General features: G+C 45.3%; 1 protein-coding gene across 3 annotated transcripts in view; it reads left to right on the top strand.

Moving 5' to 3' along the window:
• Positions 1-760: 760 nt before the first annotated feature.
• Positions 761-24,449, top strand: part of ZBTB47 (zinc finger and BTB domain containing 47) — a 29,586-nt gene continuing 5,897 nt past the window's right edge. The window contains exons 1-5 of one of the 3 annotated variants that reach the window (XM_039366767.1): positions 761-1,592; positions 13,487-14,932; positions 18,395-18,542; positions 20,556-20,671; positions 24,166-24,310. In XM_039366767.1, the coding sequence (XP_039222701.1) occupies positions 1,590-1,592; positions 13,487-14,932; positions 18,395-18,542; positions 20,556-20,671; positions 24,166-24,310 (1,858 nt within the window). In that variant the 5' untranslated portion in view covers positions 761-1,589. Of the gene's footprint in view, positions 1,593-4,502; positions 4,532-12,104; positions 12,367-13,486; positions 14,933-18,394; positions 18,543-20,555; positions 20,672-24,165; positions 24,311-24,449 lie in introns of those variants that run through there. The other 2 variants (XM_039366768.1, XM_039366766.1) reach the window with 2 other exon arrangements.

The following is a 24,449-nucleotide window of genomic DNA, read 5'->3' as shown; positions in this document are numbered from 1 at the left end:
CTTCTTGTCCTACCTTCAAGTGCTTTGGAGAGTAGATTGACCCTTTCTTCCTGGGGAGGAGGAAAGATGATCCATAGAAAAGGGGCCACCACTTAGAAGGCCCTTGTAGATACACAACCCGTAGTAGATAGGATCCATAACATGCCTAACCCTCCCATCCTGATGAACCGAATGAATGTAATAAGGGGAAGGTAGTTCTTTAAAAACCTGGTTTCCCAGCCCAGCTCATAGCAGGTGGGCAGGTGCACGTAGCCTTGAGCCTGCAGATGGCACACTGGGACAGACTAATGGGTATTAGCTAAGCTGGCCTGGATGTAAGTTTATCCGAAGGCCTAAATCTCAAATCTGCTGATCTGTTAAAAACTTCAATTCCCAGAATCTCCCTCTCTGTGGTCCTTTTAAAACATGGTCTTTGTTCTCCAAGCCGCTATATTTTGAGCCCACCAAACCTTCGTCGATCAAGCATCCCTTTTTCAGTCCTGACAATCAGAGGCAATGGTGATGCACTACGTTTTGGGAGTGCTCCAAAGATGGCTGGTGTGGTCGTGTTCACCGCAAAGTGCAATGCACTCAGGGCTCCCCCTCCAAGTGAGTCACAGGTTCAAGCCCACTGGGCGCCCGTTCTTTCCAGGATAATGACCCCACCCAAGCCCCCCATCTATGTTGTCCTCCCGGATCATGGACAGGTCGGTCCTGCCTGGATTCACTTTCTACACAGGGAAGCGATAGGAGTTAAGGGGCTGACCAAGGAGCCAGGAGATGAAAACTATCTGGGTGCCTTCAATCACCGGGTGACTGTCCCACTTTAGACACAAAACTGAGCTGGGTAACCGGGCCAATCACTAGGAGACAATGAGTACTAGTTCCGCCTTAAGTGGGAAAGCCAGCTGGGTGACTTTGAACCAATCACCAGGAGACTGATTTCTAGTCCCACATGCTTGAAAGCTGGTTGGTTGACTTTGGGCCAATCGCCGGGTGGCAGTGAGTTCTAGTCCCACCTTAGGCAAGGGAAGTTTTCTGAGTGACTGGGTCAGTCCTCTCAGCCAATTCCACCTTGCAGGGTCATTGTTTTGGGGAAAACGGGAGAAGGAAGGAAGTGGCTCATTCCATACCGAGCAATTAAGACCCAATAATAATAAATTAAAAATAATAATAAACAAATCATCCCGCACCCATCCCAGTTCTGTTCATTAGACGGCAAAGAAGCTAAATCTGTCAAGACTTGAGTCTACAAAGTGGGAAAACCGGGCGCGCAGGCGCACTGAGGCCAAGCGAAGCCAAACGCCTCCGTCACCCGCCTGGAATGCTAGGCAGGCGCTGCCAGCCTTTTCCCTTCTTGCATGTGGGGGCGGGGGGAGGGGAGGCGGAGCATCGGCAGAGGAACCTTGCAGAACGCCGAGCAGGGGCCGCTGCAGAGGAGGGGGGGCAGCCAGGCAAGCAATAGACCCCTCTTTAGACGGAATAAGCGAGAAGACCCCCCCCCAATCCACCTTCCTCGCTCCACCCCTGGACCTTTTGATGGAGAGCGCAACCCCCCCCGCGAGCAAAGGAGCAGCGGGGCTCCCTGGATCGGGTAGCCCGGCAGCAAAATGGTAGAGCGCCCCCCCCCTTTTTTTTTCTCCTCTCGGAATGGGGGCGCTGGCAAGCTTGGGCTAACGGGCGGTGGGAGGATCGGAAGTTGCTTTGCAATGCGATGCAATTTGCAATGCAGTTTATAATGCGACGCAATGTACAATGCTGTTTACAATGCAATTTGCAAGGCAATGCAATGTCTTCGCTCTCCCTGATTTTTCCTCTTGCCTCTTTCCTTCCTTCCTTCCTTCCTTCCTTCCTTCCTTCCTTTTTCTTCTGGTCCTTCCGACGCCCGGGTTTTTGTCCTGCACCATGCACACGTTGCAATCAAAGACGGGGGAGGGGGGGGAATAGACAGGACGGGTAGGAAAAGAGGTTCAACAGGATTCTGAATTTGCACGCCTGCTGGTTCAGTCCTATTGCCTTGCCTTTTTTTTTTTTTTTTTTTGAAAAAGGGGGAAAGGCGCAGGAGATGCCCACCACCTTCCATCCTGGCCAGATCGTGGCTTGCAAGGAGTTAACCTCCCTTCCTCGTTAGACCCGATCGCGTTGCGACGAATGAGCTCACCCGAACAAGTTGGCTCGCGCTGTGATTTCTTTCCTTCTGCCCGCTTTTCTCCCCCCCCCCCGCAAACCTTCCAAGCTTTAGGGACTACATCCGCTTCCTTGCACGCGTGAGTGACAGTTGCATCTCGGTTCATTTAAGGTCCTTGCAAGCAGTTTGGCAACCTGATTTTGTGTGTGTGTGTGTGTGTGTGTTTATGTGTGAAAGAGGGCGGCTTGGGCTACATAAACAGGGTTGGGGGGAGTGGGAGTTGGGAAAAGAATTGATCTCAATTTTGTAATAGAAACCTGCTTTGATTTGATACGCCCACTCATTTCTGTCACTCCCTTGGAGAGAGGGGGGGGTGTCCCGTGGTCTGCTTAAGTTTGCATGTGTTGGATTTTTAAAAAAAATATTGGGGGGGGGTTGGGAAAATGGGATGACCCTATCCCTTTGAAAGACCACATGACCCCCTCCCTCTGGGTTTTCTTTTTGAAAAGTGCTTATGCTGCAGCTGGGCAAGTAGGTCAGCTCCTGCCTGCAAAAAAGGCCCAAAGACTGTAATGCAATCCTAGAGGTGCTGGACTTCAACTCCTATCATCTTTAGCCAGAATGCAAAGTAATGGTATGTGTCTTGTGGAGACACAGGCTGGTGATTGCAAATGCCCTCCCCCCAAGAGCAGTTAGGGACCCTGTGTGCTGGGCTTTCTCAGGGATTTATTTCCAAAATTCTTCATGGATTCATTATCAATGAATTGGGGAGCTGTTATGCAAGTAGCATCAGGAAAGAGTTTAATTCAAGCGATAGATAGAAAAAAAAAGAGAGAGAGAGAGAAATGAGAGAGGGGGGGGGCAGGCAGATAGGCAGACAAGAGAGATGATAAATGATATGATAGATATATATGATAGATTAATAGATTATGGATAGATAAAACAATATAGATAATACAGGTTGGTAGGCAACAGATCAATAAGACAATATAGTTAACAGTGATAAATAACTGATAATAGATCAATAAGAATCTAGATGATGGATGGATGGATGATAGGCAGATGGAGGGATGGAAATAGACAGACAGACAGACGGCTAGATCGATACATAGGATAGATGGACAGAGAAAGACAGACAGATAGATAGGACAGACAGACAGACAGACAGATGTTGCCCTTGACAGCCATTGATTTAGTGACATTACACTGAGTGACCGCTGCATCCCCAATGGTCACATGATAAAAATTTGGACGCTTGGCAACTGACTCATACTTACGACGGTCGCAGGGTCACGGGGTCCCCTTTTATGACCTTCTGACAAGCAAAGTCAGTGGGGAAGCCAGATTCACTTAACAACCCTGTTACTAACAACTGTAGTGATTCACTTAACAACTGTGTGAATGTGGAGTTTTTTGCAGCAAAATCTATCCAAACTTTGGAGTTCTGTTTCATCGCATTGTTCTTTTAAGGGCCAACTCATCTTCTCATGGATGGCCGGTGTCTTCCAGTGTCACCCCAAACACAATAGAGTTTTGTTCTCTCATTAGTAGCTGTAAGGAATAGAATGTGTGTGTGTGTTTGTGCAACAGTACAGTAGATCAACAAAGGAGAAAATAAGCTTGCAGGCATTAAAAGTTCAGGTAGTCCTTGACTTACAACCACAATTGAGCCTAAAATTTCTGTTTTAGTGAGAAAGTTGTTAAGTGAGTTTTGGCCCTTTTTACGAACTCTCTTGCCCCAATTGTTAAGTGAATCTCTAAAGCTGTTAGCAACACGGTCGTTAAGTGAATCTGGCTTCCCCCATTGACTTTGCTTGGCCGAAGGTCACAAAAGAGGATCATGTAACCCTAGGACACTGCAACCATCATAAATATGAGTCAGTTGCCAAGCGTCTAGATTTTGACCATGTGTACCATGGGGATGCTGCAACGGTCCTAAGTGCGAAAAACGGACATAAATTACTTATTTCAGTGCCGTTGTAACTGCGAACAGTCACTAAATGAACTATTGTAAATTGAGAGTTGTAGAGGCACCAGCAGAAACAAAGGCTTTTGTGCAGTTGTGGTATGCTGCCGCCATTATGATAGGCAATGACCCCTCCCCTGGCTTCTGGAATTTTAGGACTACAACTCCCATCTTCCTTGACCAAATGGGGTGGATTTAGACCAGTGGTTCTCAACCTTTTTAATGCCGCGACCCCCAACCAGTCATAAGTCGAGGACTAAACCGGTTGTAAGTCGAGGACTAAACCGGTCATAAGTCGAGGACTACCCAACCGGTCGTAAGTCGAGGACTTTCCCTGCCTGGGAGCGCCGCGCATGCGTGGTGCCACTCCCTGCGCCGGCCGAGGCGTAGCTGGCAAGCGGCAGAGACGGAGCAGGCCGACCACCGGCTGGGCCACCAGCTGGCCCAGCCCAAGGGAGGTAAGGCACCCGCCGGAAAAGGGGAAAAAAAAATGGCAGACAGCCTTGCTTGGCGACCCCCGTGAAATGGTCGATTGACCCCAAATGGGGTTGCGACCCATAGGTTGAGAACCACTGCTTTAGACAGCAAAAGCAAACCAAATAACTAGAATGAACAGAAAATTCTCACATTCTGTTGAATCGACATGAAAGTAAAAAATAAGTCATAGGGTTGATCTAAGATAGTGTTTCTCAAACTCAGCAACCTTAAAATGCATGGACTTCAGTTCCCAGAGTTCTTCAGCCAACATCTGTGGACTTCAGTTCCCAGAATTCCCTACTCAACACCTATGGACTTCAGTTCCCAGAATTCTTCAGCCAACATCTGTAGACTTCAGTTCCCAAAATTCTTCAGCCAACATCTGTGGACTTCAATTCCTAAAATTCCCCAGTCAATATCTGTGGACTTCAGTTCCCAGAATTCCCCATCTACTGTGCATTGACTTTCAGTTCCCAGAATTCCCCAGCCACGAGATGACATCACTCCCACAATTCCCCAGCCACTATGAGGTGACATCTTTTCCCAGAATTCCCCATCCAGCCTGAGGCAACTTCATCTGCCATAATCCCCCAGTCAGCATGAGTGGACTTCATTTCCCAGAATCCCCCAGCCAGCCTGAATGAACTTCAGTTCCTAAAATTCTGTAGTGGGCATGAGTGAACTTTACCATGCAAACTGATGAATTCTGGAAGTTGAAGTCCACACAACTAAAAATGAGCTGAGGCTGGGAAACCCTGATCAAAGAGATAATTTGCATATCCCTTTCTGTTGCTCTTCCCCCCCAAAGGAGCTTGAGACTGATGCATTCAAAATTTGACACAACTATTACAGATAGTCCTTGACTTACAACGTTAATTGAGCCCAAAACTTTGGTCGTAAAACGGGTCACCACGTTACTGCACCCAATTTTATGAACTTTTAAGCGGTGGTTGTTAAGGGAAGTCCACGGTCAGAACTTCGAAACTGGGACATGGGCTCCATTTCTGGGTCCGTCATAACTTGGAATGGGTTGGTAAGTGATCCATTTTAAGTCAAGGACTGCCTGTAGTTCAGTGGTTCTCAACCTTTTTAATGCCGCAACCCCCAACCGGTCGTAAGTCGAGGACTACTCAACCGGTGAATAGACTCTATTCAAGAGAGTCTATTCTATTGGCTTTCAAAAGCCAATAGAATAAAAGGGAGTAGCACAGCCAAGGAAAAGGGGAAAAAAATGGCGGACTGCGTTGTTTGGCGACCCCTGTGAAATGGTCGTTTGACCTCAAATGGGGTCCCGACCCACAGGTTGAGAGCCACTGCTGTAGTTGACTTTAGTGATACGTTGAATTTAATTTAGTGACCCTTTAAATGAGAAACAAACTTCTCTTTCCAAAGGACTAATTCCTCTCCATGAAAAATTGCTGGAAACTTGCTACGAATAATCCTCAACTTACAACCGTTTTGTTTAGTGACCGTTTGAAGTTGCAACAGCACTTAAAAAAGTGACTTATGACCGTTTTTCAGACTTACGACTATTGCAGCATCCCCAGAGTCATGTGATCAAAATTCGGACGCTTGGCAACTCACTCATATTTCTGACGCTTGCAGCATCCTGGGGTCATGTGATCCCCTTTTGTGACCTTCTGCCAAGTAGGAAGCCCAATTCACTTAACAGCTGTGTGACTAACTTAACAATTGCAGTGACTCATTTAACAACACAGTGGTAAAATGGGGCAAAACACACTTAAGAACAGTCTGGTCTAGCAATGGAAATTTTGGGCCGAATTGTCGTCGTAAGTTGAGAACTGCCTGTATTTTGTTGTTAAATCCAATTTCAATGCAATTTCAGCACATTTTTGAACAGTTAAAATTGTGACCACGCAATGGGTCTCCCAGAAATTTCCCCTTCCTGTTTTCTCATTTAAAACACCCCCAAACTCACTGAAAACAAATTAAACATTTTGCACCCACCGTTTGCAAAAGATGGCATATAAGATCTTCAGTGGCTTTAGAAAAAGGGAGATTTGTGCCCTTCAAATCCCAGAATTCCCCAGCTACCCTGCTCACGACAGAGAATTCTGGGAGTTGAAGTCCACATGTTTTAAAGGTTCTTCCAGGCTGAGAAATTGCATAGCTGCCCAATCAGATAAGTACATTTTTTTCAATACTACATTTTAGGTTTAGGTCCTTGAATTATATTTTTCAAAGATCCTGGCGCACTGGGGAACTACCAAAGCACTGGAAAAGAGCTGATGTAGTTCCCATCTTCAAAAAAGAAAAAAAAAATGGATCCAGGAAATTACAGACCTATCAGCCTGACCTCAATACCTGGGAAGATTCTGGAAAAGATAATCAAACAACGAATCAGCGAACACCTAAAGCAGTGGTTCTCAACCTTTTTAATGCTGCGATCCCTAACCGGTCGTAAGTCGAGGACTACTCAGCCGGTCGTAAGTCGAGGACTACTCAACTGGTGCAGCACCATTTGCAGAACGGGACTTTTGGCAGGCTCAGCAGGGCAGAGATAGCCTGGACAATTCCTATTGGCTTTTGAAAGCCACTAGAATTAGACTCTATTCAAGAGAGTCTATTCTATTGGCTTTCAAAAGCCAATAGAATAAAAGGGAGTAGCACAGCTAAGGAAAAGGGGGAAAAAATGGCAGACTGCGTTGTTTGGCGACCCCCGTGAAATGGTCGTTCGACCCCAAATGGGGTCCCGACCCACAGGTTGAGAACCACTGACCTAGAGGCAAACTAAATCATTACTAAAAGCCAACATGGGTTTGTCAAAAACAGATCATGCCAAACAAATCTTATTGCATTCTTTGACCAAGTGACAAAATTAGTGGACCAGAGGAATGCTGTGGATATAATTTACTTGGACTTCAGTAAGACATTTGATAAAGTAGATCACAACTTACTACTCGAGAAGATAGAAAAATGTGGGTTAGATAGCATCACCACCAGATGGAACCGCATCTACATGGAGGGAAGTGTGTAGTGGGGTGCCCCAGGGCTCTGTTCTGGGCCCAATGGTCTTCAACATCTTCATCAACGATCTGGACGAGGGGATAGATGGGGAACTCATCACATTTGCAGAAAACACCAAGCTGGCAGGAATAGCCAACACTCCAGAAGACAGGCTTCAGGTACAGAAGGATCTGGACAGACTTGAACACTGGGCAGTATCTAACAAAATGAAATTCAATGGTGAAAAAAGGAAGGTTCTACGTTTAGACAAGAAAAACCAAATGTACAAGTATAATATAGGTGGTACCTTGCTCAACAGTAGTGACTGTGAGAGAGATCTCAAGAGTCCTAGTGGACAATCATTTAAATATGAGCCAGCAGTGTGCTGCAACTGCCAAAAAAGCCAACACTGTGCTAGGCTGCATTAACAAAGATAGAATCAAGATTATGTGAAGTGTTAATACCACTTTACAACACCTTTATAAGGCCACACTTGGAATATTGCATTCAGTTTTGCTCACCACGATGTAAAAAGGATGTTGAGATTCTAGAAAGAGTACAGAGAAGAGCAACAAAGATGATCAGGGGACTGGAGGCTAAAACATATAAGGAACGGCTGCTGGAATTGGGTATGTCTAGTTAAAGAGGGGTGACATGATAGCAGTGCTCCAATATCTCAGGGGCTGCCCCAAAGAAGAGGGAGTCAAGCTATTTTCCAAAGCTCCTGAAGGCAGGACAAGAAGCAACGGATGGAAACTAACCAAGGAGAGAAGCAACCTGGAACTGAGGAGAAACTTCCTGACAGTGAGAACAATTAACCAGTGGAACAACCTGCCTCCAGAAGTGGTGAATCCTCCAACACTGGAGGTTTTTAAGAAGAGACTGGACAGACATTTGTCTGAAATGGTGTAGGGTCTCCTGCCTGAGCAGGGGGTTGAAATAGATGACCTCCAAGGTCCCTTCCAACTATTATTAATATTATTATTACTACTACTACTACTATTATTATTGTACTAGTGTATAATTGAACCCTTTACAGACTCAGAGGTTGGATAGATGACCTCCAATGTTCCTCTTGATATATAGTGTTGATGCTTGGGTTATCTTCTTGCGTTTGGGCTGAATGCCGTTTCATTTTCTAGGCTGCATAAATTGATTATTTTAGACGTGGCTTCTTAACTCAGAATTATGACTGAGGTCAACTTAGTACCTTTAGATAATGAATAATGAATGCACGTAGCTCTCCACACAGTTCATTTAGTGACTGTTCAAAGTTACAACAGCGCTGAAAAAAAATGACTTACGCCCGTTTTTCACACTTAAAGACCATTGCAGACGCTTGGCAACTCAGATTTACGACGGTTGCAGTGTCCCGGGCTCACGTGTTCAACATTTGCCACCTTCTGATATTGGGGAAGCCAGATTCACTTAACAGCTGCGTGACTAGCTTAGCAACTGCAGTGATTCATTTAACGACTGTGGCAAGGAAGGTCGCAAAATAGGGCAAAACTCAACTGTCTTATCTAACAGTGAAAATTTTGGGCTCAACTGTGGTTGTAAGTCAAGGACCACAGGTGTTTGTGATGCTCATCTTTTTCTGCAAATTCGTAAAGGACATTGCAGATCATGGTCACGTGACCCTGGAATATCAGGTGTGGTTGTAAAGTGGACCTGCCTGATATTCAGCCCCAGGACTGCGGGGGGGGGGGGGTTGATAGGGCTGGTCGTAAATCAAGGACTGCCTGTTATTCTGAGTGGCTCTTCTGCAATTACAGCCCAATGAAGCCTTTTCAGCCTGTCTCCCGCCTTGATCAGGGGGTTGGACTAGATCACAGGTTGGCAACCTGTGGCTCCGGAACCAAATGTGGCTCTTTGAGCCTTCCCCTGTGGCTCCCAGCCTCCTCTGCCATTTGCAGACAGAGACAGAGAGAGGCAATTGCGCTTCCCTGCTTCTCTCTCTCTCTCTCTCTCTCTCTCTCTGTGTGTGTGTGTGTGTGTGTGTAAAAGAGAGTGGACTCACAGTGTTCTCCGAGGAGCTGAAAAGCTTTCTGGGCGGAGCTCCTCCCTTTGCTGCGTCTCTGCAGGAAGCAGGAAGGGCAGGAGAGAGCTAGCTAGCCCAGCTAGGCTGACTCAGGAATTCTGGGAGTTGAAGTCCATGAGTCATAAAAGAGCCGAGGTTGCCTACCCCTGAGCTTGTTGGAGAACAGCTTGAAGTCAGCTTGCCAGGTGAGCAGAAGATGGGAGGTGGGGGGGAGAAAGAGAGAGAAGGAGAAAGAGAGAAGGAGTGGGGGAAGAGGACTGGCAGACCAAGGGCAGAAAGAAAGAGGGAGAGAGAGGGAGGGAGAGAGAGAGAGACATAGAGAGAGACCCTTTTGATATCTAAAAGGAAGATAATACTGCATATATCCTTTTTTACCTTTATGAGATGTGTGTGTGTGTGTGTGTGTGTGTGTGTGTGTGTATGAATGAAAGGTAAAAAAAGGATATATGCAGTGTTATCTTCCTTTTAGATATCAAAAGGGTTTTGCAGCTCCCAGTGTTTTGTTTTTGATGGGAAACGGGTCCAAGTGGCTCTTTGAGTGTTTTGGATTGCCTACCCCTGAACTACATGATCTCCAAGGTCCTTTCCAACCCTGGGATTCTATGGTTCTTTATCGATTTGGGGAATTTGCTTTCATTGGAAGGGAAGGGAAGGAAGGAAGGAAGGAAGGAGAGAGGGAGACAGGGAAGAAGAAAGGAAGGAAAGAAGGAAGGAAGGCAGGAGGGAGGGAAGGAAGAGGGATTGAAGGAAGGAAGGAAGGAAGGAAGGAAGGAAGGAAGGAAGGAAGGAAGGAAGAGATTGAAGGAAGGAAAGAAGGAAGAGTTTCTGCAGTAGTTTTGCAAAAGCTTTGCATTTCAGATCTTCCTCTCCGATCACCTTGCTGACATTCCTGGCATAGCTGGGTAACAAGTCGGTGGGAGTTCTGGTACTAGGTAAAAGTTTAAAACCAGGTGCCCGATGGAGGGGATGCTTTACTAGATGGGGCCGTGAGAGATGTTCTTGCTTGCTTGCTTGCTTCCTTTCTCTCCCTCCCTCCCTCCCTCCCTCTCTCTCGCTCTTTCTTTCATTCATTCTTCCTTCCTTCATTTTTCCTTCTTTATTTTCTTCCTTCTTGCTTGCTGTATCATTCTTTTTCTCTCCATCTCTTTTCCGTCTTCACACTTTATTCTTTTCTCCCTTCCTTCTTTTCTTTCTTTCTTTCTTTCTTTCTTTTTTCTTTCTTTTCTTCTTTCCTTCCTTGCTGTCATTCTTTTTCTCTCTATCTCTTTTCCTTTCCTTCTTCACTTTATTTTCTCCTTCCTTTCTTCCTTCCTCTATCATTCTTTTTCTCTCCATCTCTTCCTTTTCTTTCCTTCCTCACTTTATTTTTCCTTCCCTCCCTCCTTTCTCTTAAGTGAATCCCTGCAGTTGTTAAGTGAGTAACACAGTTTTTAACTGAATCCGGCTTCCCCTGTTGACTTTGCTTCTCAGAAGATCACAAAAGGGGATCACGTAACCCCAGGACATTGCAACCATCATAGATAGAAGTCAGTTGCTGATTGTCTGAATTTTGATCACAACAGCTGTAAGTGGGGAAAATGGTCATAAGTCATTTTTTCCAGTCCCGTTGTAACTATGAACCATCACTAAATGTTGTCAGTCGTAGCTTTATGTTTATCTATCCAGTTCTATATCAGCTTTTTTTTTTCACATTTTATGCTAGGCTGCTGCATTTCTTGTGCAATTAATGGATATGTTTGCATAATACAAGTTGGCAGCAATTTATGTTTTCAACAGATATCTTTCCCAGTTCCCAAAAATTCCAAAAAGATTTAACAATTCTATTTGTTCAATCCAGAGCCCTAACGTTCCCTGGTTTCTCAGCCAACCCAGAAACCTCAGCTCCAAAAACAAATCAGAAAATTGGAAGGCGGTGGGGACAGAGAAGGAAATCAGAAACAAATCTTTGCAAAAACAGAAATGAAACTAGAAATGAATCTTTGCGAGAAGAGTGATCAGAAAGAAATTTTTGGGAAAAGAGAAAAGAAATCAGAAACAAAATCTTTGCCAGAAGAGAAATGAGATCAGAAGTAAATTTTGCAAAAATGGAAATCAGAAATAAATCTTTTCGGCAAAAGAGAAACCAGGAATAAATCTCTGCAAAAAAAAAAAAAAAAAAAAAAAGAGAGAGAGAGAGAGAGAGAGAGAGATCAGAAATAAATCTGCAAAAAGAGAAATAGGAAACAATTTTTTGCCACGAGATCAGAAATAAATGTTTGCAAAAAGAGAAATGAAATTAGAAATAAATCTCTGCAAAGAGATCAAATATATATATATATATTTTGCAAAAAGAAAAATGAAATCAGAAGTAAATCTCTTGGAAAAAAAAAATTCTTTGGTGTCATATTTACGATGGTTGCAGTGTCCCTGGGGTCACGTGATCCCCTTTTGTGACCTTCTGACAAGCAAAGTCAATGGGGGAAGCTAGATTCACTTAACAACCGTGTGACTAATTTAACAAGTGCGGGGATTCACTTAGCAACCGTGGCAAGAAAGGCTGTAAAATGGGGGCAGAACTCACTTAACTGTCTTTCTTAGCAACAGAAATTTTGGGCTCATTCATGGTCATAAGTTAAGGACTACCTGTAATAAGGTTAGAGTTTCTCAGTCTTGGCAACTAAAAGAGGGGTGCCCAAATTATGGGGATACTGCAAGAGCTGTAAGTGCAGTTTAAGTCACCCTTTTTCAGTGCCGTTGTAACTATGAATGGTTGCTAAATGAATGGTTGTAAGTGGAGGGTGTCCTGTGGATGGAGAAACTGTTACCAAGGTAGGTCATGGGCTTTGGTCACTTAGCAGCACCTGAAATTTGATGGGCTCAGACTGTTTCCAAGGAGGGTTGAGATGATCTCCAATGTTGCTTTAACTTGCTCTTTCTTTCTTTCTCTCTCTCTTTCCTTTCTTCCTCCCTCTCTCCAACCATCTCTTTTTCTCTGTGTTTCTTTTCCTTCCTTCCTTCCTCCCTCCCTCCATCCCATCATCCTTCCTTCCATCTTCCCTTCTTTCCCTCCATCACTCCTCCCTCCCTTTCTTCCTTCCTCCTCCCTCCCTTCCATCATCCTTCCTTCCATCTTCCCTTCCTCCTTCCCCTCCATCACCCCTTCCTCCCTCCCTTCCTTCCTCCCTTCCATCATCCTTCCTTCCATCTTCCTTTCCTTCTTCCCCTCCATCACCCCTTCCTCCCTCCCTCCCTCCCTTCCATCATCCATCCTTCCATCTTCCCTCCCTCCCCTCCATCACCCCTTCCTCCCTCCCCTCCATCATCCCTCCCTCCCTTCCATCATCCTTCCTTCCATCTTCCCTTCCCCTTCCCCTCCATCACCCCTTCCTTCCTCCCTTCCATCATCCTTCCTTCCATCTTCCCTTCCCCTTCCCCTCCATCACCCCTTCCTTCCTCCCTCCCTCCCCTCCATCACCCCTTCCTCCCTCCCTTCCATCATCCTTCCTTCCTTCCTCCTTCCCCTCCATCACCCCTTACTCCCTCCCTTCCTTCCTCCCTTCCATCATCCTTCCTTCCATCTTCCCTTCCCCCTTCCCCTCCATCACCCCTTCCTCCCTCCCTCCCTCCCCTCCATCATCCCTTCCTTCCTCCCTTCCATCATCCTTCCTTCCATCTTCCCTTCCCCCTTCCCCTCCATCACCCCTCCCTCCCTCCCTCCCCTCCATCATCCCTTCCTTCCTCCCTTCCATCATCCTTCCATCTTCCCTTCCCCCTTCCCCTCCATCACCCCTCCCTCCCTCCCTTCCATCATCCTTCCTTCCATCTTCCCTTCCCCCTTCCCCTCCATCACCCCTCCCTCCCTTCCTTCCTCCTTCCCCTCCATCCCTTCCTCCCTCCCTCCCTCCCTCCCTCCCTCATCCTCCCTTCCTTTCTCCCTCCCTCCCTTTAGCTGATAGTTGAAAAGACAGCTGACCAGCCAGCTCCCGAGTACTCCCTGGTAGAAGATGCTGCCCTCCACTTCACGTGTTTGATGGACAGGCTGAACGCGCAGCGCCTTTTCCAGCCTGACTTGTGCGACGTGGACCTTGTCCTGGTAGAGCAGAAGACCGTCTTCCCGGCCCACAAGGGGGTCCTGGCAGCCTACAGCCAGTTCTTTCACTCCCTCTTCAGCCAGAACAAGCAGCTGCAGAGAGTAGACCTTTCTCTGGAGGCCTTGACCTCCGTTGGTCTTCAACAGATTTTGAACTTCATCTATACTTCGAAGCTCTTGGTCAACGCCTCCAACATTCAGGATGTCCTGAATGTGGCCTCTGTCTTACAGATGACCGACATTGCTTCCTCCTGTCAGGAACTCGTCACCACCAGAGCTCTCGGCTTGGCCATGACCAACAATATGGCGTTGACTTCGGACAATTGTAGCAAAGCCACCCCACCTTCTCAGTTCTTCTGTGACATCAAGCAGGAAATGGACCCTCCACGCCCTAAGATCTTCACCCAAGAAGGGAACGTCCCATATTCTGTGCGGGTGGAGGATGGCAACCAAAATCACCCTGCTGTGGCCAACAAGACATTCTACAAGGAAGAGAACCATGGGGGTCCACCTGTCTGCAAGGTGGAAGGGGACGCGTCTGAGGGTCTCCCGGGCAGCCGAGGTTCCTACAGCCATGGTGAGCAGATCATTGTAGAGGTCAACCTTAATAACCAGACCCTCAATGTCTCTAAAGGTGCAGAGGGACAGCTTTCAATGGGCAGCCAAGTGGCTCCAGAAGCTGGACGGCCAGAAGGAGAAGGATGTTCCTCGGTGGTGGACCAAGAGCAGGAAAATGGGGGCAAGGAAGAGGAAGATGATGATGCAGATATGGGCGATGAAGATGAGCACTCGGAAGAGGAAGACCTGGAAGAGGAGGACACCTCGGAAGAGGAGGAAGAAGAAGAGGAAGAAGAAGAGGAGGAGGAAGAAGAGGACAGAGGGGACAATGACAGTAACATAACTGAGATTCGTGGGGAGAAAACTGGAGCACCCCAGAGGACTAGGCTGCTTACCAAGGTCACCAACCCAACCATGTCCCCCAAAACTGGTGAAGTTGCCACTATGATGGAAGAAGGAGAGGAGGGAGAAGATGAAGATGAAGCTGCTGAGAATGACAGCAAGGTCAAGAGAGCTAAGAAGCAGAAGAAGGACCAGGATCCTCCTGGTCAGAAGGTCAAGCTGGAGGAGAAGCAACATTATCCGTGCAAGAAGTGTCCCCGGGTGTTCAACAACCGCTGGTACTTGGAGAAGCACATGAACGTCACGCACACCCGCATGCAGATCTGCGACAAGTGTGGCAAGAGGTTTCTGCTGGAGAGTGAGCTGGTCTTGCACCATCAGACGGACTGCGAGAAGAACATTCAGGTGAGGGGCCCCTGGCGCCATCTTAGGCTTCCTTTCTCCTTCAACCTGGCGCCCTTGAGATCTTGGTGGAAGCTGATCTGCTGGTTGCATAGGTAACCCTCAATTTACAACATTTAGTGACCATTCAGAGTTACAAACAGCACTGAAAAAAAATGACCGAGGACCATTTTTCACACATAGGTGCAACATCCCACACACTCATGACATTTGGCAGCTGACTCATATTTATGACGGTCACAGATCTCTTGACAACCAAAGTCAACGGGGAAAGTCAGATTCACTTAGCAACTATGTGACTAACTTAACAACTGCAGTGATTCATATAATAACTGCGGCAAGAAAGGTTGTAAAATAAAGCGAAACCCTTTTAACGAAATGTCTCACTTTATAACAGAATTTTTTCTTTAAGTTAGTGACACGGTCGTTAAGTGAATCTGGCTTTCCCCATTGACTTTGCTGGTCAGAAGGTTATAAAAGGGGATCACATGACCCCGGGACACTGCGACCGTTCTGCGACTGTCATAAATACAGTCAGTTGCCATGTGTCCCAAATTTTCATCACGCGACCATGGAGAGGCTGCAACGGTCATAAGGGTGAAAAAATGGTCATAAGTCACTTTTTGGGTTAAGTCAATGTCTTCTATATTATTGTTCTTCCCTGTTGTAAATCTGGAGTAGCTGTTTCTATAGGCATCTCAAAATCGCTGGAGAAGAAAGGGAATAATTGTGTACAGGTAGGCCTCGATTTGATCACATGACCACAGGGATGCTGCAATGATCGTAAGTCTCTTTTTTCAATGAGGTTGTAACTTCGAACGGTCACTGAATGAACTGTTATAAGTTGAGAACTACCTGTATTTTGTCAGTCAGAACAATTGTTGTTTTGTCTTTCTTGTAACTGCTTTAATTTTCCCTGAATGCACAACGTGGTATCCAGCAAAATTTCACTTTTGGTTTAGGCCATGGAATGGTCCGTATCAAAGATCTGGGATCAAGTTTAGCTGTGGCTTCTGAGTCAGTTCCCAGTTGAGAAGGACAAGTAAATCTGTGTGCGTTGTGAGTCAAGAGCTGTGCAGTTCAGTGTTATGAGCCAGATTATGAATCTGCCATTTCAATCTGAATTTCTTGCAAAGGGATGCTTTCGTGTTTGTCTGTCCATCCCTGTGTTATCTCTCTCTGTCTCTGTCTGTCTCTCTCTCTTTGTGTGTGTGTGTGTGTGTGTGTGTGTGTGTGTGTGTAACCTGCAGCGCCAGCAAGTGGTCAAAAGCAAAATTGCAGGGAGAAAAAGCAAGAATTTTTGTGAAATTTAATTCTGGATCAGTAATAAGAAAAGCCATGGTTTTTGCTGTAGTCTTTTAAGCAAATCACTGCAGTTTTTATGTGAATCCAGCAGTCATTAAATGAACCTGGCTTCTCCCATTGACTTTGCTTGTCAGAAGGACACAAAAGGAGATCATGTGGCCCTTATAAACATATGCTCATTGCCAAGCTCTTGAATTTTGAACATGTGACCCTAGGCCGCAGGGGTAGGCAACCTTGACTCTTTTATGACTGGTGGACTTCAACTCCCAGAATTCCTGAGCCTGCATGGCTCAGCTTGGCAATCTCTCCCTTTCCCCTCAGCATGGCTGGCTCAGGAATTCTGGGAGTTGAAGTCCACACGTCTTAAAGTTGCTGAGCTGGAGAAAAATGGACTAGCCAGGGATAGGCAACCTTGGTTCTTTTATGACTCGTGGACTGCAATTCCCAGAATTCCTGAGCTAGCCATGTTGAGGGGAAAGGGAGAGGTTTCCAAGCTGAGCCATGCCGGCTCAAGAATTCTGGGAGTTGAAGTCCACGAGTCATAAAGCAGCCTAGGCCTAGACCAGGGGTAGGCCACCTTGGCTCTTTTATGACTCGTGGACTTCAACTCCCAGAATTCCTGAGCCAGCCATGCTGAGGGGAAAGGGAGAGGTTTCCAAGCTGAGCCATGCTGGCTCAGGAATTCTGGAAGTTGAAGTCCACGAGTCATAAAGAGGCCTAGGCCTAGACCAGGGGTAGGCAACCTTGGCCCTTTTATGACTCATGGACTTCAACTCCCAGAATTCCTGAGCCAGCCATGCTGAGGAGAAAGGGAGAGGTTTCCAAACTGAGCCATGCTGGCTCAGGAATTCTGGGAGTTGAAGTCCACCAGTCATAAAAGAGCCAAGGTGGCCTACTCCTGACAGGGGATGCTGCAACAGTTGTAAGTGTCAGGATAAGTTGTGAATCACTTTTTCCAGTGCCGTTATATGGTCACTAAAGGACTGATGTAAGTCAAGGACTATTTATAAAAGGAGAGAAGCTAGAACGGTAATTCTCAACCTTGAGAACTTTAAGAGCAGTGGACTTCAACTCCCAGAATTCCCCAGCCAACTGCTTGCTGGCTGGAGAATTCTGGGATTTGAGGTCCACTTCTGTTAAAGTGACCCAAGTTCAAAAAGCTGAAATAATCAGGTTCATTGATCCAAGTAATATTGGCAACCAGTTGATAGTCCAATATAGATAAGAATAAGTCTGACTGAAGAAGAAAGCTTAATCATGTACAAGCAGTCCTCGACTTATAACCATTTGTTTGGTGACCATTCAAAGTTACAACAGCACTGAAAAAGGGACTTAGGACCGTTTTTCACACTTACGACCATTGCAGCATCCCATCGTCACGTGATCAGAATTCAGATGTTGGCAGCTGACTCGTATTTATGACGGTTTCAGTGTCCCGGATTCCCTTTTGAGACTTTCTGACAAGCAGAGTCAACAGAACTATGGAGATACTCAGTCACCCAGGTCATAGTTGTCCCAAATATGCTTTTTCAGGAGGCAACTGGACTTTCTTGTTTTCCTTTGAAGACATTTCGCTTCTCATCGCAGAAGCTTCTTCAGCTCTGACTGGATGGTGGGGAAGGGAAGGACTTATACTCCTTGCAGACAGCCGGTCATTTGTCTTCTTTGAGAGAGTCATTGAGGCCACCTGGAGGTTTAATCTGTGTCCTCGGGGTCCCCTGAGTGGTGCAAATGGGTGTGGAGCCTTCTTGGAATTACTGAAAGGACTGTATTGTAGACTGGATATAGCTGATGTCGTATCCCTCCCCCTCTGTTGAGAGGAGGCTGTTCAGATTTGACCTAGATGGCCTCTTTGACCCCTCTTTCAAACCAGCGGTCCTTCCTGTCCAGAATGTGGACTTTGCTGTCTTCGAAAGAGCGGCCTTCGTCTTTCAAATGCAGATGGACTGCTGACTCTTCTCCTGATGGGTTTGCTCTCCTATGTTTGTGCCAGGCGTTTGTGAAGTGGTGGTTGTGTTTCCCCATAAAAAGTCGAGGACTACCTGTATAAGCTTGGAAGACAAATGGATTTTAATGTCAACTCTTATAATATTAAAACTGGAAGTCAGTCGATAGATTTGCAGCCTGACAGAGGTGACCTCTGGGTCTTCTTCCTTGCAGTGCATGACTTGTGGGAAGGTTTTTAAGAAGCTCTGGTCCCTCCATGAGCACAACAAAATTGTCCACAATTACGCCGAGAAGAAATTCTCCTGCGAGATCTGTGAGAAGAGGTTCTACACAATGGCACACGTGCGGAAACACATGGTTGGTGAGTAGGGTGGGGAATGCATGGAGAAGGGCAGGATTGGAGACCTAAGGACCACCTAGAACAGGGGTGGGGGACCATGGCCCTTTTATGACTTGTGGACTTCAACTCCCAGAATTCCTTAGCCAGCCATGATTAGTATGGCCAGCTGAGGAATTCTGGAAATTGAAGTCCAGAAGTCTTAAAAGGGCAATGGTTCCCCACCCCTAATCCAGAAGCCATCCGATTCCATTTCCTTTCAGTTGCAACCCATACAGGTAGTCCTCGACTTATGACTGGTCGCTTTGATGTTATGACCAATAAAAAAAAAAGACTTAAAACTGATTTGGACTTAGGATGGCCAGGCCTCCTTCTTCCATCATGTGAGCGAACTTGTGCTCGGCAACATGGCTGTCTTTTATGACATTTTTGTCAAAACCCACAACTTACGTTCTTTGTTCAGCAAAACTGTGTCCATAGCAGACTGCTGATTCACTTAATGACCACAGTGTTCATGTAATGATCACAGCATTTACTTAATGACCGCTGTGTTCACTTTACAATAGCCATATTCGCTTAATAGCCGCTGCAAAAGATGTTGTGGAATCAACTCATTTTACCACCGTCACAATATATGACTATAATGGGCAGGCTCCATTATGGTTGTATATAGAGGAGTACCTGTATGTCCAGCTGTCATGAATGGGTGGAAGCTGTGTCTAACAACTTCTGGAAAAATAAAAATCCCCAATTGCCTCCAACCAGCTGAGTCTCTGGAAGTGATCCTCGGTATGACAAATTGTGACAATTAATATTATTCCAGTTGTGCTCTCCTAATGTGATTGTGTTAGATCTCTAATTGGCACTTCAGTTCCAAATTAAGTTCCCCATAAGAGTCGTAAGATGTTTCTAGATGATTTTCTTTCCAAAGCTTCGGTAGAGGCCAAGTTGAAGACATCTGTGTTCCTTCAAGACATTCAGTCCCTGTAACTGAATTAAAATATAACTTGTGGAGTCCTTGGTGGTTTCTAAAGTTGGTTGTTTTCTTGCAGATGTTTCATTACCAAATCTTAACCAGCCAGTGCACTGATGATGTTACCTAGTTGGGTCATGAAACATCTGCAAGTAAACAACTAATCTCAGAGAGTCCCAAGAATCACACAGTCGTCCTCCTCCTCCTCTTCCTCCTCCTCCTCCTCTTCCTCTCCTCCATAAATCCCTCTCCCTTCTAGCAGTGATGGTGTTACCTAGTTGGGTCATGAAACATCTGCAAGAAAACAACCAAACACCAAGGACCCCATTCTCCTCCTCCTCCTCCTCCTCCTCCCAACGCTGAGCTACAAATATTCTGTTCTATCAGGAAAATGTGAGCCCCATTGGACAGCCGTTTGTCCAGGATGGTATAAGATCTCCTGCTCAAGCTGGGGATTGGACTACAAGACCTCCAAAGTCCCTACCAACTGTGACTCTCTCTGTCTTGTGTCATTTCCCAAACTGAGTTGGCTGTTGGCCTTATTCTGGGGTCCGTCCTTCTTTATGGCCTCTCCCAGCAGAGATGGCCTTAGGGCCTGTGTCTTAAGCTAAGCCAACCATGTAACTGTGTTCAGCAGGTCAGCGGTTCAAATCTCACCGGCTCAAGGTTGACTCAGCCTTCCATCCTTCCGGGGTAGGTAAAATGAGGACCCAGATTGTTGGGGGCAATGTAAATATATATATATACATTGCTTACTGGTGTAGACCGCTTAGAGAGTGCTTGCACTTAAAGCGGTATATAAGTCTCATAAATAAATAAATAAATAACTGGGCTCAGCCTATCCAGAAGTCTTTAGAACGGCGCCCCCCAACTTTGGGGCACCAGGGACCGGTTCCATGGAGACAGGCTGGCGTGGTTTTGTGTGCTGCCTGAATCCCACGGATGGGGCTTTGCTTGTTTGCCCGGACCGGCTTCTGGCGTGCTGTGGACCGGTGTCGGGCCACAGACCGGGGGTTGGAGATCCCTGCTTTAGAAGACAACCCCGATTTTTCTTTGCTTTGTAGCTCACACCAAGGACATGCCGTTCACCTGCGAGACGTGTGGGAAATCCTTCAAACGCAGCATGTCTCTGAAAGTCCACTCTCTGCAGCACTCGGGCGAGAAGCCGTTCAAATGCGAGGTGAGGATCCACCCTTTAAAGCCCAGTCCATTTCCTGAGATGTGGAAGAACATCCTTGAAAGGATTAGTAAACCCAACTTTGCAGGTAGTCCTCGACCTACAGCCGTTCATTTAGTGTCTGTTCGTCGTTAAAACGGTACTGAAAAAAAGTGAGGACCGTTTTTCACACTTACGACCGTCACAGCATCCCTACATGATCAAAATCAAGACGCTTGGCAACTGATGGTCGCAGTGTCCCAAGGGACACGTGATCCTCTTTTGCGACTGTCTGACAAGCAGAGTCAATGGGGAAACCCAAATTCATTTAACAACCATGTGCCTAACTTAACAAGTGCAATGATTCACTTAACAACGGTGGCAGGAAAGGTCGTAAAATGGGACAGTTTTAGCTTGGAAGCTGTCTCGCTTAGCAACAGAAATGTTGGACTCTGATGCAGTTGTAAGTCGAGGACTACCCGTATGTCAAACTCTACCATAAGGCATAGGAGATTTTTCTTGTTTCTACCAAATGACATCTGATCTGTCCCTCTCTTCATTTCTCTTAAAAAAAAAGTCATGCGTAATCGTGGATAACAATGAATGGCCTATGCACGAAAGACCTTGACTAACAACCATTGGTCTAGCACAGTGGTGGCAAAACTATGGCACGCGTGCCTTGCTCTTTGGCTAAGTTTTCGCAGGAAAAAGTCATTTCTCTTCCTAGCCAAAACAAGCCTCCGGAGAGAGCATGCTGCTTTCAGCTTTGAATTATATCAAATCTGACACCAGAAACAGACTAACAGATGACCTGCATGTGTTGCTCTCAAACTTACAAAGTATGAGCCAAGGTTAGACAAATTATCAGCATGCATACAACAGCAAAAATCATATTAATTGTTCAAAAGCATGCCAAATGCAGACTTTTACCTTTCAATAAAAAGTTGTTTGTATCATTGAAAGCTTTGTTATGGTGTCTTTCTTGTAAGACAAAAGATGTTAATATATTAGTTGTTTTTTTTTCTAAACTAAAACATCACTATTCAGATAATGATGATGATGATGATGATGTTGGAAGGGACCTTGGAGGTCATCGAGTCCAACCCCCTGCTCAGGCAGGAACCTTACACCATTTCAGACAAATGGCTGTCCAGTCTCTTCTTAAAAACTTCCAGTGTTGGAGCATTCACTGCACTTTGCGAAAAATAAGTGGGTTTTGGGTTGCAGTTTGGACATTCGGTCTCTAAAAGGTTTGCCATCACTAGTCTAGCAACAACAGCACTGAAAAAAAATGACTTACAGTCGATCCTCACACTTACAACCATTGCAGCATCCTCAGGAACCCCTGATCACAATTTGAGTGCTTGGTAACCCCATGTGTATTTACAAAAGTGTCTTTTGCGAACTTTCCGACAAGCAAAACCAATGGGGGAACCCAGATTTGCTTAACACCCTGTAGTTCGCTTTACAATGGCAGTGACTCCCTTAATATTTTATTTATTTTCTAATTTTACACTTAGTTGAAAAAAGGATTCTATTTGTTTAATATTTAAAAATTAGACCCCCCCCCAAAAAATTACAAATATATTTGATTTATTGATTAACCCAGGCTATATCTATCTATCTATCTATCTATCTATCTATCTATCTATCTATCTATCTATCTATCTATCTATCTATCTATCTATCTATCTATAGTTTTGATTTATTAAAGAGGGTACTGTATTATTAATTAGATGATATAATATGGTGGGAAATAGATAACTTTTAGGAAACAGAACAAGACTATACCCAAATAGATAAGATGTGTATTTGGGAATATTAGATTCTGTTATGAATTGAGATAAGAGAAACTTCAGTTACCTAAAGCCTGGAAATTATAAATATCAAATGTTAAATTTGAATATTGATGGGAAACTAAAAATTGGGAAAAATCAATAACAGGACATTGATTGTCCATAAAGATTGAATGTAAAAGTAATTAAAGTATGTATAAGCTAAAAATTTATTGATAAATGTAATAATGATGTTTTACTTAGTTGGTATAATAAGAACTGTATTAGCTTAAATACGAGATAGTACATATTAAGGGAAAAAGAGAGGAAATATTTGATGTTGTAACTTGAGATTTGTACAAAAGATTTTTGTAGGTTATTGGACTATTGATTAACCCAGCCACCCCGTTGCTTTTTAAATACCTAAATGATTCCCTGGCCAAAAGGTCGTAAAATGGGACGAGACTCACTTAACGGCCTGGCTTAGCCATGAAATTGTTGGGCTCAATTGTGCTTCTAAGTCGAGCAGTATCACATTTGCAAATCACAGGAATGGCCTATCAAAGCGTTTAATGTTTTTCACCTTAACCTGGATTTTCAGACGTAAAAGGTGAGATTTTCTATCCATAATGTAGTTTCTAATTTATTCCTCTTTAGCATTAAGTAGTCCTCGACTTAACAATCGTAATTGCACTATTGCAATTATAATTATGACTGGTTGCATGTATGTTACCAGGAAACGCCTGTTTCCTACGAAATTGATGTGTTTCTTTCTTTTTTTTTCTTTCTTCCTTCCTTCCTTCTTTCCTTCCTTCCTTCCTTCCTTCCTTCCTTCCTTCCTTCCTTCCTTCCTTCCTTCCTTCCTTCCTTCCCTTCCTCCTTCCTTCATCTTTCTTTCTTTCTTTCTCCCTCCCTCCCTCCCTCCCTCCTTATCTTCCTTCCTTCCTTCAATCTTTCTTTCTTCTTTCTCTTTTTTCCTTCAATCCTTTTTCCTTCCTCCCTCCCTCTCTCCCTCCCTCCCTTCCTTCCTCCCTCCCTCCCTCTCTCCCTCCCTCCCTTCCTTCCTTTCTTGCCTTCCTTCAATTTTTCTTTCTTTTTTCTTTCTTTCTTTCTTTCTCCCTCCCTCGCTGCTTGCCTTCCTTCCTTCCTTCCTTCCATCCATCCCTCTTCCTTCCTCCCTCCCTTCCTCCCTCCTTATCTTCCTTCCTTCCTTCAATCTTTCTTTCTTCTTTCTCTTTTTTCCTTCAATCCTTTTTTCTTCCTCCCTCCCTCTCTCCCTCCCTCCCTTCCTTCCTCCCTCCCTCTCTCCCTCCCTCCCTTCCTTCCTTTCTTGCCTTCCTTCAATCTTTCTTTCTTTTTTCTTTCTTTCTTTCTCCCTCCCTCGCTGCTTGCCTTCCTTCCTTCCTTCCTTCCTTCCTTCCTTCCTTCCTTCCTTCCTTCCATCCATCCCTCTTCCTTCCTCCCTCCCTTCCTCCCTGCCTGCCTGCCTTCCTTCCCTATCCTTCCTTCCTTCCTTCCTTCCTTCCTTCCTTCCTTCCTTCCTTCCTTCCTTCCTTGCCTTCTTTTCTTTCCTTCCTTTAATCCCTCTTCCTTCCTTCCTTCCTTCCTCAATCTTTCTTTTTCCCTTTCTTTTTCTTTTTTCTTTCTTTCCCTTTTTCTTTCCCTCTTTTTCTTTTTCTTTCTTTCTCTTTCTGTCTCTTTCCTTCTCTTTCTTTAACCTTTCTCTTTTGTGAATCCACCCAGAATTGCAATGAGCGGTTCCAGTACAAATACCAGCTGCGTTCCCACATGAGTATCCACATCGGCCACAAGCAATTCATGTGCCAGTGGTGTGGCAAAGACTTCAACATGAAGCAGTATTTTGACGAGCACATGAAAACACACACAGGTGAGACCGTGTTATTCCCGCCTCCTTACCTCAGTTTTCCTGCTTTTTCCCGTTTATACCTGGAAGAGCCGGCAACTCGCTGGTGCAACCTGGCTGGTTGATCCAGCATTTGTGAATGCTCACGTTCAGACTGGATGTG

The sequence above is a fragment of the Crotalus tigris genome, unplaced genomic scaffold, assembly GCF_016545835.1.
Source record: "Crotalus tigris isolate CLP2741 ecotype Arizona unplaced genomic scaffold, ASM1654583v1 scf7180000020352.946698, whole genome shotgun sequence".
NCBI lineage: Eukaryota > Metazoa > Chordata > Lepidosauria > Squamata > Viperidae > Crotalus > Crotalus tigris.
This window is presented reverse-complemented; position numbering and strand designations above follow the sequence as displayed.